At 47.0% G+C, this 16,352-nt stretch overlaps 5 protein-coding genes across 5 annotated transcripts; 2 read left to right on the forward strand and 3 right to left on the reverse strand. All coding sequences in view use genetic code 12, as the record gives it.

Annotated features, from left to right (window-relative positions):
• Positions 1-117: 117 nt before the first annotated feature.
• On the reverse strand, positions 118-3,204 carry GCV2 (glycine decarboxylase subunit P; the record flags this gene model as incomplete). Its single annotated transcript, XM_025487277.1, has 1 exon — positions 118-3,204. One exon carries the CDS (start codon positions 3,202-3,204, stop codon positions 118-120), a length of 3,087 nt encoding a protein of 1,028 aa, XP_025340725.1.
• A 585-nt stretch (positions 3,205-3,789) lies between these two features.
• TEF2 (translation elongation factor EF-1 alpha) lies at positions 3,790-5,166 on the reverse strand (the record flags this gene model as incomplete). Its single annotated transcript, XM_025487278.1, has 1 exon — positions 3,790-5,166. One exon carries the CDS (start codon positions 5,164-5,166, stop codon positions 3,790-3,792), a length of 1,377 nt encoding a protein of 458 aa, XP_025340726.1.
• A 634-nt stretch (positions 5,167-5,800) lies between these two features.
• On the reverse strand, positions 5,801-7,357 carry SDS24 (Sds24p; the record flags this gene model as incomplete). Its single annotated transcript, XM_025487279.1, has 1 exon — positions 5,801-7,357. The coding sequence occupies one exon, from the start codon at positions 7,355-7,357 to the stop codon at positions 5,801-5,803; it is 1,557 nt and encodes a 518-aa protein (XP_025340727.1).
• A 4,108-nt stretch (positions 7,358-11,465) lies between these two features.
• On the forward strand, positions 11,466-14,341 carry OLE1 (stearoyl-CoA 9-desaturase; the record flags this gene model as incomplete). The annotated part of the gene is made up of 2 exons (XM_025487280.1): positions 11,466-12,910; positions 14,197-14,341. 2 exons carry the CDS (start codon positions 11,466-11,468, stop codon positions 14,339-14,341), a joined length of 1,590 nt encoding a protein of 529 aa, XP_025340728.1.
• Positions 14,342-15,504: 1,163 nt separating this feature from the next.
• CXQ85_003647 (uncharacterized protein) lies at positions 15,505-16,037 on the forward strand (the record flags this gene model as incomplete). Its single annotated transcript, XM_025487281.1, has 2 exons — positions 15,505-15,609; positions 15,660-16,037. 2 exons carry the CDS (start codon positions 15,505-15,507, stop codon positions 16,035-16,037), a joined length of 483 nt encoding a protein of 160 aa, XP_025340729.1.
• Between the last annotated feature and the right edge of the window lie 315 nt (positions 16,038-16,352).

Below are 16,352 nucleotides of genomic sequence, written 5' to 3' on the forward strand. Positions count from 1 at the left end.
GCATGAGCTTTGGGTGCAAATAGGCGAACAGTACCAGTGCCGGTTTGCTAATTTCACTTCTACAACGCCGAAACATAACTCTATCGTGAGAATTTCTATAGTACACTAATAACCTCCCTAGTTGTTGGCAACCTCCTCCACAGATGGACATGTGCAGAGCAAGTTCATGTCACCAAAAGCATCGTCCAAACGGGCCACGGTAGGCCAGCACTTCTGGGTCTTCAAGAATGGCAATGGGTAGGCAGCCTGCTCTCTGGTGTATCCACGAGCCTCCCACTCCTCCTGTGGAGTAGAGACAACGTCAGCAAGGGAGTGAGGAGCGTTCTTCAACACCTGGCCCAAAGAATCGCCCTTACCGTAAGCGTCAATTTCCCTTCTGATGGACAACATGGACTCGACAAATCTGTCGAGCTCCTCCAAGTTCTCAGACTCGGTAGGCTCAATCATCAAGGTACCGGCGACTGGGAAAGACATGGTTGGAGCGTGGAATCCGTAGTCCTGCAAACGCTTAGCAACGTCAATGGCCTCAATACCAATGCTCTTGAACTCACGCAAGTCAATGATGAACTCGTGAGCACAGTGCTTGGTGCCCTGCTCCTTAGTAGCAGATGGGTCCACGAACAACACCTGGAAAGAATCCTTCAACCTGTGAAGCATGTAGTTGGCGTTAAGCATGGCAAGAGCAGAAGCGTATGGCAAGCCCTTGGATCCAAGCATCTTGATGTAGGAGTATGAGACAGGAATGACAGCAGCAGAACCGAATGGGGCAGAGTTGACAGCCTGGATGGATTCGGCAGTGGCATGTGGAGTTTCAATGAAGTGGTGCTTTGGCAAGTATGGCACAAGTCTCTCGGCAACACAGACTGGACCCTGACCTGGACCACCACCACCGTGGGACAAAGCAAAGGTCTTGTGGATGTTCAAGTGACAAACGTCAGCGCCCAAGTCACCTGGAGAAGTAAGACCAACCTGAGCGTTCATGTTGGCACCGTCCAAGTACACCAAACCACCGTGGGAGTGGACAGTGTCAATGGCATCTCTCACACCTGGCTCGAACAAACCGTAGGTGGATGGGTAGGTGACCATGATGGAGCAAAGGTTTTCCTTGTGCTTCTCAGCCTTCTCCTTCAAGTCATTGATGTCGATGGAACCGTTGTCCAAACACTTAATTGGCACAACCTTAAGACCACACATGGCAGCACTGGCAGGGTTGGTACCGTGAGCAGAAACTGGAATCAAACAGATGTTACGCTTCTCGTACTCACCGTTAGCCTTGTGGTACTGACGAATCAAGGAAAGACCAGTGTATTCACCCTGAGCACCAGAGTTAGGCATCAAGGTGGTAGCAGCGAAACCAGTGATATCGTTCAAGTCGTGCTCAAACTCAGAGATCAACTTCTTGTAACCCTCAGCTTGGTTAGTTGGGGCGAATGGGTGGATCAAAGCGAAACCTGGCATGGACAAAGTTTGCATCTCAACAGTAGCGTTCAACTTCATAGTACAAGAACCCAATGGGATCATGGAGTTGGCCAAGGACAAGTCCTTGGACTGCAACAAGTGCAAGTAACGCAACATGGCGGTTTCAGAGTGGTGCTGGTTGAAGACCTCGTTTGGCAAGATCTCGTCAGTTCTCAAGAGCTCGCTTGGGATCTGAGGCAACTCCTCTGGCAATTGAGCTGGCTTACCGGTGAAGACAGAAACCAAGCCTTCCAAATCAGTCTTGGTAACGGTCTCATCTAAAGAAACAGAGACAGAAGAGTCGCTGTTCTTGAACAAGTTGATGTTGTACTTGTCCAAAGCTTCCTTCAACACAGCGTCAGCGTTAGTACCGCTCAACTCAACAGACAAGGTGTCAAACCAAGAGTCGTTGAGAAGCTTGTGTGGAGAGTTCTGGATAGCTTCAGCAAGAACAGTGGTGTAGCCGTAAACACGAGAAGCAATGTTCTTAAGACCCTGTGGACCGTGGTAAACAGCGTACATGGCAGCCATGTTAGCCAAAAGGGCCTGGGCAGTACAAATGTTGGAAGTAGCCTTCTCTCTCTTGATGTGCTGCTCACGAGTCTGCAAAGCCAATCTCAAGGCTGGCTTGTTCAATCTGTCCTTAGAAACACCAACAATTCTACCTGGAACCTTTCTGGAGAACTTATCGGTGGTAGCGAAGAAAGCAGCGTGAGGACCACCGTAACCGAATGGAACACCGAATCTCTGGGAGTTACCCAAGGCAATGTCGGCGCCAAAAGCAGCTGGAGGCTTCAACACAGTCAAGGCGAGCAAGTCAGTGGCCATAGAGAAGAGACCCTTGTTCTTGTGGACGATTTCACCGATCTTGGTGAAGTTGTGAAGAGAACCGTCAGTGGCTGGGTACTGAACCAAAGCACCACAGACGTCGCCAGAGATCTTCTCAAGCTCAGCAATACCCTCATCGGTAGTCAATGGGAGAGTGATGATCTCCACGCCAAGGTTACCAGCACGAGACTCAATCACGTCCAAAGACTGTGGGTGCAACTTAGTGTCGACAACATACTTTCTCTTCTTAGAACGCAGATGCACAAACGACATGGCCATGGCCTCAGCGGCAGCAGTACCCTCGTCCAACAAGGAAGCATTGGCAATGTCCAAGCCAGTCAAGGACGAAACCATGGTCTGGTAGTTAAGCAACGACTCCAAACGGCCCTGAGAGATTTCAGGCTGGTATGGAGTATAAGAAGTGTACCACTCAGGCAGCTCCAACAAGTTACGCTGAATCACAGGAGGCACAATGGTGCCGTGGTAGCCCTTACCAATAAAAGACTTTGCGATTCTGTTCTGGCCAGCCAACTCGTGCAAGTGCTGGAGCATCTGCTGCTCAGTGAATCCATCCTGAGGCAGCACCTTCAATGGTCTCTTGACAAGAACATGTGGTGGGATAGACGCAGTAAGGAACTCATCCATATCCTTGTAGCCCAAAGACTTGAGCATGTGAGACACATTCTCTGGTGTAGGACCAAAGTGGCGTCTGGCAAAAGTGTCAAGCTCACCGTACGAAGCACCTTCCTTAGCTGGATTGTGCACCTTCTGGTAATTGGCACTCAGGGTATTAGCGGTTGCAAGAGTCCTTGATCTCGATAAGTGCGATAACGCAGCTGCAGACGAAGGGAGACGAGGGCATCTCAAGCGAAGCTGAAGCTGTCTAGAGGCACGTGCCACGGACCCAGCTCTAAACATTTGATAATTAAAGAAAAAAAGGTGGATGTGGAGTGTTTTGGAGAGTGGAAGTTTTCTTGGGGAATGGCCCGTTTTATATAGTTTTGCACGGATGGAGTCGGTTGCAGGCAACAGAGTCAAAAACGGCATCTGCGCTGGGCCAGTGCGCGGCAGAAACGCCTTGGGTCGCGGGCCCAGTCAAGGCCGGGGCTGACTCGGTTGGTTCCCTCGAGCCGTAGACGCAGAAAATGAATATATCATCTCTGACTCCAGGTTGACTTCTGGGGAAATGTTCCGTTCGGTGGGGCTACGAAATAGGGTTTTTTTGGATTGGGAGAGGTTTTTGTGGTCTTTGGTGGATTAAGGGAGGGAAGGGAGGAAGGTAGGGAAACGTGGATTGTAGGTTAATCGGTGATTGCTAGATCGGTTAGTGGGCATTGGATCTGTGAAAAATTCTGAAAATTAGGTGAAAAATGGGAATTTTGATCTGCAAGATCTAAATTGATAGTGGTGGTTTTTTGGTATTTTCTTGATCTACGGCTACAGCATTTTTTTTTTTTCAAGCTAAATTATAATATTTCAAATGACACTTAAAATGAAACTAGCTTATTTCTTGGCAGCCTTCTGGGCAGCCTTGGTGACCTTACCAGCCTTGTCGGACTTCTCAACGGCCTTGATGACACCGACAGCAACAGTCTGTCTCATGTCTCTAACGGCGAATCTACCCAATGGTGGGTAGTCAGTGAAAGCCTCAACACACATTGGCTTGGTTGGGACCATCTTGACGATAGCAGCGTCACCGGACTTGATGAACTTTGGCTCATCTTCCAACTTCTTACCGGTTCTTCTGTCGATCTTCTCAACCAAGGTGTCGAACTTACAAGCAATGTGGGCAGTGTGACAGTCCAAAACTGGAGAGTAACCAGAAGAGATCTGACCTGGGTGGTTCAACACAATAACCTGAGCGGTGAAAGAGTCACAGCCCTTTGGTGGGTCCTGCTTGGAGTCACCACAGACGTTACCTCTTCTGATTTCCTTAACGGAAACGTTCTTGACGTTGAAACCAACGTTGTCACCTGGGACACCCTCTGGCAACTGCTCGTGGTGCATCTCGACAGACTTGACTTCAGTGGTGACACCAGCTGGGGCGAAGGTGACAACCATACCGGCCTTGATGACACCGGTCTCAACTCTGCCGACTGGCACAGTTCCGATACCACCAATCTTGTAGACATCCTGCAATGGCAATCTCAATGGCTTGTCGGTTGGTCTGGTTGGTGGCTCAATGGCGTCAATGGCCTCCAACAAGGTCTTACCGGTGGACTTACCAGACTTGGTCTCCTTCTCCCAACCCTTGTACCAGTCACAGTTGGTAGAAGCCTCAATCATGTTGTCACCGTTCCAACCAGAGATTGGGACGAATGGAACAGTCTTAGGGTTGTAACCAACCTTCTTGACGAAGTTAGAGGTCTCCTTGACGATTTCCTCGTATCTGGCCTTGTCCCACTTGACAGAGTCCATCTTGTTGATGGCAACAATCAACTGCTTAACACCCAAGGTGTAAGCCAACAAAGCGTGCTCTCTGGTCTGACCATCCTTGGAGATACCAGCCTCGAACTCACCAACACCACCAGCGATAATCAAAATAGCACAGTCAGCCTGGGAAGTACCAGTGATCATGTTCTTGATGAAATCTCTGTGACCTGGGGCGTCAATAACGGTAACGTGGTACTTTGGAGTCTCGAACTTCCACAAAGCGATATCAATGGTGATACCTCTCTCACGCTCAGCCTTCAATTTGTCCAAGACCCAAGCGTACTTGAAAGAACCCTTACCCAATTCGGCGGCCTCCTTCTCGAACTTCTCGATAGTTCTCTTGTCAATACCACCACACTTGTAAATCAAGTGACCGGTGGTGGTGGACTTACCAGAGTCGACGTGACCAATGACAACCAAGTTAACGTGCTGCTTCTCTTTACCCATTTTTGTTAGATTCTAAGGTGATATAGAAAAAGATCAAAAGGGGGAAATTTTTTTTCCAGGGTGCGACTTATATAGGAGAGGTGATGGCGGTAGCGGTAAGGTGGGAAAAATTTGCGGCGCCGGGTAACTCCCGATGTGGTATGGGGCGTACGCCTTGTGGGATGAAATTTACGCCCAATGGTGGTTATCCTACACATACTAGTTTGTGATATAGATAGAGTAAATGTCTTAGATTAGTCACTTTTATTTGCAAAGGTGTTTAAGGGATGGGGGTGGCAAATACGGAGCGGGATGTACACTTGCTTAGTTGGATCAAGTGAGTCATTGTGCTAGAGGGGAGCAATACTCCGTTTCCGAGTGGCAAGCACGTGCGCACTGGGCGGTGCGGGCGCGAGCCCTAACAGCTCCACCAGCAACACTATAAGCACACTGTCACCAAGACCCTCTGTTTACCTCGTAATATGTAACCATGTATTTATGACTAGTAAGCATGCAAAGTCAATGCTGCTGTATCAGCACCTCTTGGCTGACTACTGAAGCATATAGGTATAATCATTGTGCAGGATTTGGACAAGTACCTGGAATTAGTTAGGTACTGGTTGCAAAAAAAATAAGTGAACCACCAAAAGCCCTTTTACTGTTCAAAAGCGCTTTCTCTCTGCCCGGTTTGGTATGTCTTTCTGAACATGTCTTGGTTGGGCTGGAGATGTGGTTGCGATGTTGGTGTAGATGCCGTAGTGTTACCAGACGGGAGATGGGAGCTCTCGATGGAAGATCTAGTTGTGGAAGTCGAAGAACGTCTTCTGTGGTTTCTTGCCGTTTGTGGATCGATCTTGACGCCCGATTTATGATGGGCAAATAAGCCTAAGATATCGGTCAATGTAACGACACCCACAAGCTTTCCTGGGCGTCCGCTTTCAGGCTGAATGCCTTCATTGGAAAGAGCAGCTTCGACGGTACTTGGAGGACCAGATGCCGATCCAATATGAGAGGCACCTCTGGTCTCCACGATCCACAACCGGTGCGATTCTGTGGCCACCAACTTTGCAATGACTCTACCTAAAGAGCTCTGCTGGCTGACATGGAAAATGGGGAACTGGTCCTGGCCACGTTCAATACCCTTTTGAGATAAGTTGTAAGAAATGAAATTTGTCACTGGTTTGAACAATAAATGGGAGTTCTTTGTGGATGAGACATTCTTGACATCGACAATGGAGATGTTTCCAACCAAGGACTTGTTCTTGTCGATAACAGCAAGCGATGATACTCTCTCGTCGAACATTTTTTGCAAAGCCTCAATCAAGGGTTGATCACCTTGGATTGTGATTGGAGATGTAGATCCGATCTTTAAATCTTGCAATGAAGAGTTAAGCAAGAACTCAAGAGATGGGAATCTTCTGGCATTTTCCCAAAGGAATCTAATTGTTCTTCTTTGGGAAAGAATACCTGTGATTTTGTTTGCATTATCGACAATTGCAACTCTGTGAACACCATTTCCAAAGGACTCAACAGCCTTGAATAATGATTCGTTATCCTTAAGCCTTACGAACGGCGTTTTAGGATGCAAACGCACGATAAAGTCAACAGGAACTTCTTCGCCCTTCTTTGCCCTAGCCACGAGCTGGTGAAGCTTTTCATGCTTCTGCTGCGGGGTCAAGGCGTTGGTATCACCATTCTCATCGGGAATGTCATCCACGCACAAGTCGCTAATGGCAATCTTGTTCATAATCAACAAAAGGTATGTGTTCAAGTCAGAATAGTCAAACGACAAGCAATTGGATAAATCAGACGAGTCAGTAGAGCACAGTACCGGCAAGGAGGTCAAGTTATGTGATATTAACGTCTCAAAGGCCTTCTGCACGGAGTATGTTCTATTGATGGCGATAAGCTTATTGGACTCCGCCAAATCGCCCAAAATCACATCGGGCCAGTCGTTACGAGTGTTGCCGCCTGCCTGGAACACTGACAGCGCTCTAGATGAAACGGAGGTGTTTCTTGATAACGAAAAATCGTCAATGGACGCCTGGTGGCCGTCTACGGGAAGCGGAGGAGGCGACAGCAACATTTCCACAATGGAGTGTTTTCTGGAAACCGAGCCGCTATGAGACAGGGAGCTGTGGTGGCCAGCCAAAGGCTGGTGGAGCTGTTGGTTGCCCTGATGGGGCGACAGTGGTGATCTCTGGAAGGACATCCCTGGTGGCTGTTTAGCAAACGGGCAGTTTATGAAATTTTGAGGCTCTGTATTGGTCGTTCCAACTTGGTGACCAGTCAATGGAGGTTGCCTTTCAGTGTGGGAACCCGAGGCACGTTAAGGGGCAAACGAGCACTGGAAACAGACAAAAAAAAAAAAACTGGGGTAGGTGAAAAACCAGGAGGGCAATTTCTGGAATCTCCTAAAGCACAGCAATTGTTCAAGCACTAGTTCTGCTCAGCAAGCGTAAGCAAAAAGTGGGTGGTGGGTGGTGAAACTAAAAAGATGGGGAAAGCCAAATGGATGATTGTGAGAGAGAAAGCGTGAGAAAAAGTCACTTGGGCAGGCAGGCAAACAAAAAAAAAGGCCCTCTCCAGAGGCCCCCCAGTGTTTAAGCCATGTGCGGGTGGGGCCGGAAGCAGGAGAGAAAAAAGAAGGTTGAAGCGTAAGTGGTGTGAGGAAGGCAGAAATCTGGCGCCAGATTGTGGTAGAAGATTAGAGAATAACCAGACCGGTCATTGAGGGAAGGTAATTGTTGGGGCCCGAGGAGTTTGGGGAGTTTGGGGACGTTGGGGGTTGGGGACGTTGGGGTTGGTTGTTTCAGGCGGTGGGCGCTGGCGGTGGAAAAAGTGCGTGTTTGGGGCGAACTGAGGTGGCAGGCGCCCCAGCCAGAGGAATGTGCGGTGGATGAACCCGTAGTGGTGGTGGAAAGTGGAAAGTGGAAAGTGGACATTGGGAGTCGGATGGATTGGTAGGAAGTGAAGTGTAATTGGTGGTTGGTACTTTTTGGAGGATTCGTATGTTTTGGATGTTTTGGAGGTTTTCGTACCGTCGTTGGATTTCTGTGTTTTTTCTTGTTTGTTTGTGTTTTATGGGTTGTGCTTGGGGTGTTGGCTGGTTGGTGGTATGGAGGCTTTTCTGTTGGTAGGGTGTAGCCGGTAGGTAAGTAAATGTCTGGGGCGACTGAGGTCCACGAAGACACTCATGGGGAGATGGGAAATGAAGTAGGCGAATCAGGTATAAGAAATTTCAATTCACTGAATTCGCTTAATCCTCTATTACCCAATTCCTTTTCTTCCTTTTCTTCCTTCTTCTGCCCTTAATGTGGCCTCTACTTCTCCCTATACCAAATGGCTGCGAAAAGCTTCATGCGGCTAAACCATATACTGGGTATTGTGTAATTAAGGCACATTCATTGGAGGATCAGGGGAATGGGTTAAGGCACGGAATGGGTGGGATTTTTATGGTTCAGTTGGCTTTGGTGTGGTTTTGGTGGCTGGTTTTTGGGATTCTTGGGGTGCCCCTATTCCAAGGGAACATCGTGGGGCCTGAGATTTGGAAGTGTAGCACAGCGGCTAAATGCTGGTGGTGGCTATTGGTGTCAATTGGAGTGGCTTAAGTACGTTGAAATCTGGAGTACGTTGGAGGGAGTTGGAAGGCTGAGGTTGGAGGTAGAGGGTTGTAGGGAGTTGTAGGGAGTTGTAGTAAGTCTTAGGGTTGGTCTATCGCCGAGGAATGTGAATTGGCTGGCACTGGTTAAAGAGTGGTCGTTGAGGAGGGAACAGTAGATGGAACAGTAGAATATGGGAGGGGCTTTCCAGCGGTATCGGATGAGTAATCTAGTTATTGGCCGTTTTGCAAGGATCTTGGTCTTTGGGTAGGCTATTCGGAGTTTTTCATTCGAGTTTGGTTTGTAGAAGACTGGTCCCAGCTGGTAATTGTTTTGGGAACTTGTTAATTCCAATATCGGCTGGTCCTTGGGTTGGTCAAATCATAGGACAATATTTTATCTCGAGTAGGCCGATTGATTTCTGGGAGCTTTTATTTGTTTAAATCTGATCTGGTTCTCATACCTATAATGATGAGCTCAGCACCAGATCAAATCTTCAAGTTTTCTGTTCCAATAGTTTCATTGTTGAACCAATTGAAAATTCTCAAAGCCAACTCAAGGTGTTGTAATTGTCATAGATCTGTTCCTGAGCTGAATGGTTGGTTATCGAGCTCCATGGTAGCAAAGTGTATATCAATGGACGAGTGGTAAGCATTGATCTCTAGATCAGCATTATCCACCTATTTAAAACACCACCAAGTCATCCCATAAAACATCCTTTCCAATTCCAATGGATCTTCCTGTTTTCCAAACCGATACCTGAACAACCATCTCCATCAAAACCTCCTGGAGATCCAACCCCATCCAATTGCCAACCAAAGAACCCCTCTGACCCACTCATAAATCTCCAAAATCCACCTTTTCCACCCGGATCCACCCAAGTACCCATTCCTACAACCACACCTCAACTCAACGGCCCCGTGGCATCGGTATTTCGCTTTCTCTCCAACCTCCATCTCCACCTCCTTCAACCCCATAACCCTTGCTTGACCAGTTTCCGCCCGATCCTCCTTCACCCAGGCAAAACTTGCAAAAACTTCCAACCCCCAAGTATATATCTAATTTGCGCTGTTTCGTGTGAAAAGTCATCCACCATTGACTTCCCACAACCACTACGGTTCCGAGCTACCAAAAAGAAAAAAACAACCCAACCAACAGGAAACGTCCAGAGGTAAGTAAAAAATCGTCCAATGACGAACCCTCCATTCCACAAATACCCTTTTCGACACCTTCTTGTTTTCTTGTCAATGAAAAAGACGCAAATACGATCAACCAGGCACAAGCGCATACCCCAGGCATAGCCTTCGCAGCCATTCCCCAGATAACTAAAAGAAATACGGTCATTTAGAAGCATAGAAGACGTAGAAACTACGATATTATTTTGTATCCACGTAGCAACGGACCAAGTGAAACTGAAAGAAAACAGAAATACCTGTAGAAAATAAAGCAAAAGTACAGGTTGAAAAATAATCTGTGTATACCCAATGAGGCATTTATGGCAGCAAGCCAAAAGGAACTGCGAAAAAGGTCCAGAGGGAACCACAAAAGGCCAATGGCATGGCATTCTTTCTTTTCCGTTTCTTCTTTCCCCTGGAGGCAGGGGATTTCCACGTGAACGGTAATAAAAAGCACCCCGGTTAAATCTAAATAGTAAGTGTAATTAGATGGATTGCCTGGAAAAGAAACTAAGGCTGTGCATGGATGAATGCACAAGTGGTCCCCCTATTCAGGTAAGCCAGGATAGGATAGGGACAGGGCAGGAAGTCCGAGGTCAAAGTGGAAGAAAGGGAAGAGACAAAGGGCAACACCGAGGCTGGTCACGTGGCCAGGTGGGCCCCGATGGGACCCGAAACCCCCATCCATCCATTGTTCCAGGCAACATTTTGAAAATTTAAAGGTACCCCTATGTTCGTAAAGTTTCCAGCAATCCGAATCTGCCCTCCATTTTTCTCTACCTCTTCTACCCATGGAAATACATCCACCCTTCCAATTCCTTATCTGGCAAATCTGTGCGAAAAAAACCCAGGCCCAACAATTGCACAGGCTACTTCTGCCAGGGCGGCGGCAGCGGCAGCCACAGATGGAAGAGCGTTTATTAACGAAAATTTCGCTCCTTCATGGCCCTTTCGCTTTTGGTAACTTTACACTTTTTGCATTGTCTAAGCATTTGTAGGTTTTTCGCTCCCATTATGTATTTTGCTTTCGCTTTGGATTTCGCTTTCCATTGACTTCTGGTATGGATTGATATTGGTATTGATGGAATGGATGGACTGGTATTGCCTGGTTTCGCTCGCCAGGCTGTCAATGCACATGGACGCACACCTTTAGCACTGGCCACAGCGAGCACAAAACGTTGTCCACCAGAGTGCCCATCAACGGCCCCAAAACTGCCAGAACATCCAATAAAAGTTGCTTATTTTTGGTGGTATTTCTGTTTGGTACCTCTATTGCCTGTTTATTATCATCTTCGCTTGACAACCAGTCCTGTTTCAGGCTGGCGAGCCGCTTCCGTTCGTCCACACACCACTAATCTCTCCGGCACACTGACCCTCCCAGTTGGTTACCCAAAAAACCTATCTTTCACCTGTGCGCCTGTACAGAAGATGCCCTTTTTCTTTTAACCCAGTTTTCTTTTTCCGCCTTTTCGCACCCATTTAAAGGGCCTCCCTTTCCCACTTATTCGTCTCGACTTGTTCTAATTAACCACCTTTCTTCACTATGGCTGATCACTTGGACGCTGTGGATATTACTTCCTTGAACGCCCTCGCTGCGGGCACAAACAAGAAGAACCCAAGAATTGTGGCGGCCGGTTTGGGCGGTAAGTTGATGGGCACCAAGTCTTTGGTTAATGTCACTGCTGAACAAATCGCCGCTGACTCCAAGACTTTCTTTGAAAAGGATGAAGAGGCTCGTAAGAAGTGGTCCACGCAACAACACATTTCCGATAAGCCTTGGACCTTGTCGAATTGGCACGAGCACATTAACTGGTTGAACTTTATCTTGGTGGTGGCCATTCCTGCCTTTGGCCTTTGGTCTGCCTACACTTTCCCACCTCAGCTCAAGACCTTGGCTCTTGCCTTTGTCATGTACTGTTTCTCCGGTATTTCCATCACGGCTGGCTACCACCGTCTTTACTCCCACAAGTCTTTTGACGCTCACTGGACCGTGAGATCCTTCTTCGCCTTCTTTGGTGCTGGCGCCGTTCAGGGTTCTATCAAATGGTGGGGCCACTCTCACAGAGTCCACCACAGATTCACCGACACAAACAGAGACCCTTACGACGCCAGACAAGGTTTCTGGTACTCCCACATGGGCTGGATGTTGACCAAGGCTAACCCTAAGAACAGAGCCAGAGCTGACATTTCCGACTTGACCCTGGACCCAATTGTCGTGTTCCAGCATCGTCACTACTTGATGCTTATGCTTGCCGCTGCCATTGGTTTGCCAACTGTGGTTGCTGGTCTCGGTTGGGGTGACTACTATGGTGGTTTCGTCTACGCTGGTATCTTGAAGTACTTTTTCATTCAGCAGGTTACTTTCTGTGTCAATTCCTTGGCTCACTGGATCGGTACCCAGCCATTTGATGACAGAAGAACTCCAAGAGACCACGTCTTGACTGCTTTCGTTACCTTTGGTGAAGGTTACCACAACTTCCACCACGAGTTCCCATCTGACTACAGAAACGCTTTGAAGTGGTACCAGTACGACCCAACCAAGTTGACCATCTTGGCTCTTTCCAAGCTTGGTTTGACTTGGAACTTGAAGACTTTCTCCCAGAATGCCATCGAGCAGGGTTTGTTCCAGCAGCAGCAAAAGAAGTTGAACAAGATGAAGCAACAGTTGAACTGGGGTGCTCAGGTCAGCGAATTGCCTGTCTGGGACATGGAACACTTCAACGAGATTGCCAAGAAGGAGGGTCTTCTTATCATTTCCGGCATTGTGCACAACGTCAAGAGCTTCATCAAGGAGCACCCAGGTGGTCAGGCTTTGGTGAGAGCTTCGTTGGGCAAGGATGCCACCAAGGCTTTCAATGGCCACGTTTATGCCCATTCTAACGCTGCCCACAACTTGTTGGCCACTATGAGAGTCGCTGTCATTAAGGATACCGAAGTGAACGGTAACACTTTTGACTTGCAAGAAGAGATGCTTGCCAAGAAGGAGACGTAAGAAGCTTTCTTTCTTTTCGTCGAGTTGGCGGCTCGCAAATCCTCGCCGTTGGGCTACATATGAGATAATCAACTGATTACCAGGACAGAATACATAGGATGGTTGAATTAACGGATTAAGATAAACATGTGTAGAGTATTTATATTAAACGAGCATTGAAGATTGAAGATGTAAGTGGGATAAGGGGAGCAACAGGATTAGTTGGTACTCATGACTGCAATGTCATACGGAGTCTTACAAGAATAATCTTATGAAAGTTGGCTTTTTCAAGGTCTTGAAGCTCGTCAACAGAGGCTTACTTGCTCTTCATATTCATGAAAAGAGGTATGATGGTCTCGCCGACTACATCTTAGACCCTACCATATCCACCTCTTCTTACACAAATCTAAACCCCACAACGCTTGACTACCAAAACCCACAAAATTCTCTTTAGAAGCTATTTTTCATTTAACCGCCATTCACAAAACCCACTATCTTCTTCTCTTTTGTCCCTTCTGGCGCATAGAATGTGTCAAGGCAAGGCTGACTTTCGCAGGCTTCCAGATTTGCACCCATAAGGCAAGGTTGGCCCAGCAAATTTCACCCACCAGTCCACGTAAATCCCACTTGACTCAACAAAACCCATATTTTTTATTTTACCCCAACCTGCCTACCAGACTCAACGCTGGTCTTCTAAAATAAACCCCCCATACTTTCAACCAAAAGTGAGCCCACTTGATCAGCCAATCTTGGCCCATACATAAAGAAAAGCTTGATTAGTCGAGGTGGTTCGATTCGGTGAGACCCGAAAAAGTCCGTCAGGCAAGCCAAAAAGTCACCTAATTTCGAGGCACAGAAGATTGCGAAACACAAAAAAATGGCTTCCACGCGCAGACCACCAGCAGAGGAGGCAGCAGAAGGGGCAGCATAGAAAGAGATAGAGAGGGATCTTTAAAAAGACAATGGGCGTTCCCAGAATTACCGTTCCCATGATTACTATTTTTCAACCCTCTTTCTAACTTTTAAGAGATTTTCCTGATGGAAGCTTTGGCTCTTCTTTGGAAGCTTTCTGGGTCAGGAGATTTGTGAGCTCTCCGCATAAAACTGTGCATCACCATGGTGCGACTTTTCTGCTTTTTGCACCCAGCGCGGGATATGACCACTCCACTTGGGTGCCACTTCTGGGGGGAAAACCCCAAGGGGGCCCACCGTGAATGGCGTAGTATATAAAGAGAAGCTTTTCCACTTGCTTTTTCTTTTCTTCATCACATACAAATTCAATTATATTCACAATGCTTCCAAGAACTACTTTGCTTCAAAACTACGTCAGACGTGCTCCTGCTGTTGTCCAGTGGGGAGTTGGTGTCGCTGTGATCTTGGGCTGGCCCTCTGCTGTCATTGGCTACCAGAATAGAGCCCACAAGATTCCACAAATTAACAAGGAATAAGCATCATTTCTGCATTTGAGGGAGAGTATCTTCCTACTTTTAATTCAATGCATGTATATTTAATGAAAAGTTTAGGATATATGATTTGTAGATGAAGAGATTGGAGGGAGATAGAAGAACTATGACTAGGAGATTTTGTTTGTATTGGTGTTGATTATGGGGTGCTTCGGGACGGTGTATTAATGGTGGAGCAAGTACATGCCTTGTGGAGAGATCTGGGGTAAATCGTACAACCACTCCTTTATTATTAATACAGATCTATTATGTTATGTCGTTTGGGTCATGCTATTTCTTATTCTTGTGAAATTAAATATGGTGGCGATTTAAACATGAAAAGCATGGGAGTTTGCATGGATCTTGCGTTTGGCAAAGCTTCTTTTGTGTAGTTACATTGTATGTCTTTCGCCACTCAGTTGCGAGATTAATATCAATTGCTTGATTAAGGAAGTTTGACGATCTTCTCTTGTGATTTCTAATATCCCCATATCTCTCAAACGCTGCCTCGTTGGCCAAGCTCCGTTGAGTGGGGCCACTGGTGCCATACAGATTCAGAAAATCTACCCCAGTCTCTCTCTTTACTCCCATCACAGTAAAGTGAGTTTTTACAGATTACTTTTTGGTATTGAGGACAGATTAGATCACTGCTAATCTCCATTTGCCTATTTTTCTTTTTTTTTTTTTTTTTTTTTTCTAGCTTTTCAGCTTATTACGAACCCCCATCAACGTGCCTTGGTGAATACCACAACGCTCACAGCAGCCTCCACAGCACCCAAAGTACCACATTCAAAACACCTCTGAATCAAGCCAAAACTCACAGCATTCCCAATTGGTAGCATTTTATAGATTTATAAATTCCCTCATTACCATTTTTCCAAATTACCAGTCAACCTACCTTCTTTCTCTATTTCCATAGGATTCAGCACATTGGCTGCGAAAAGACAAAACACCACAATAATCACAAAACCACCAAAAATAAAGAAACCTCTATTTTCATCAAATAATTAATCCCACTACCTTCTACCACCCACCCCTCCCCTCCTCCATCCTCCAACTGCCATCTCCAGCCACAACTGGGCTGGGCCTTCTCCAACAACCTGCATCGAGCCACGCTCCCCCAATCTCTAAGGCTCCAGTGTCCATAGTAACCAGCCCACCAGACAACCATGTCCAAGCCATTCCAACCTATCAGCGAAGTACTCAAAGACAAGCATAAGGAACAGTCGTTTGAAGATATCTACGGCGAGCCAGAGAATTTCCTTGAAGTCGAAGTATGTTAGCCAGTTCAACCAGCCATTCAGAGCCTTTACTAACCTTCCAGGTACGCAATCCTCAGACCCACTACGGAAGAGAACCTTACACAGATTACGAGATCGTATGTCGAACGAATATCCCTGCTTTTAGAAAAAGACAATCCAGAGTCAGAAGACGGTACAGCGACTTTGTCACGTTCCGGAAGATCCTTGAACTGGAGACACTGAGAGTTGTAATTCCGCCTTTGCCAGGGAAGATCTTGTTTAACCTGAATCGTTTCAATGATGTCAATATCGAAAGCAGAAGACAAGGGCTTGAAAAGTTCTTGATTGTGGTCAGCGGCCACCCGATTCTCCAGACCAAGTCCACCACTCTACGTGATTTCATCCAGAGCGATCGCTGGGAGCCACGGTACCCGCTTGAACCACGTGAACTTCTCTCATAGACTTGAAACGACAGGCAATTGGCAACCGCCAGGGTCACAGAAGCATAACCTGAGAGGTGTGTGGTGAGAGGTATATAAGGGCCCTGGAAGCGCAGCCTGTTACAGGAAAGCCACTGAAATTCAGGTTCGACTGAGGCACCAATGGTGGCAGAACAACCATCAAAAGAAGTCTTTACAAGATATGGACTGAATTGTGACAGAGAACAATATTTCATCCAACACTTGGGTGTTTCTACAGACATTCAACGGGCTTTAACCAACCACCCTCGCTTTTAGCATTTCCCCCATACTACTTTCGCTATTTAGCCCAACCCC

This window comes from Candidozyma haemuli (assembly GCF_002926055.2).
Source record: "Candidozyma haemuli strain B11899 chromosome Unknown E_2014730914, whole genome shotgun sequence".
Lineage (NCBI taxonomy): Eukaryota > Fungi > Ascomycota > Pichiomycetes > Serinales > Metschnikowiaceae > Candidozyma > Candidozyma haemuli.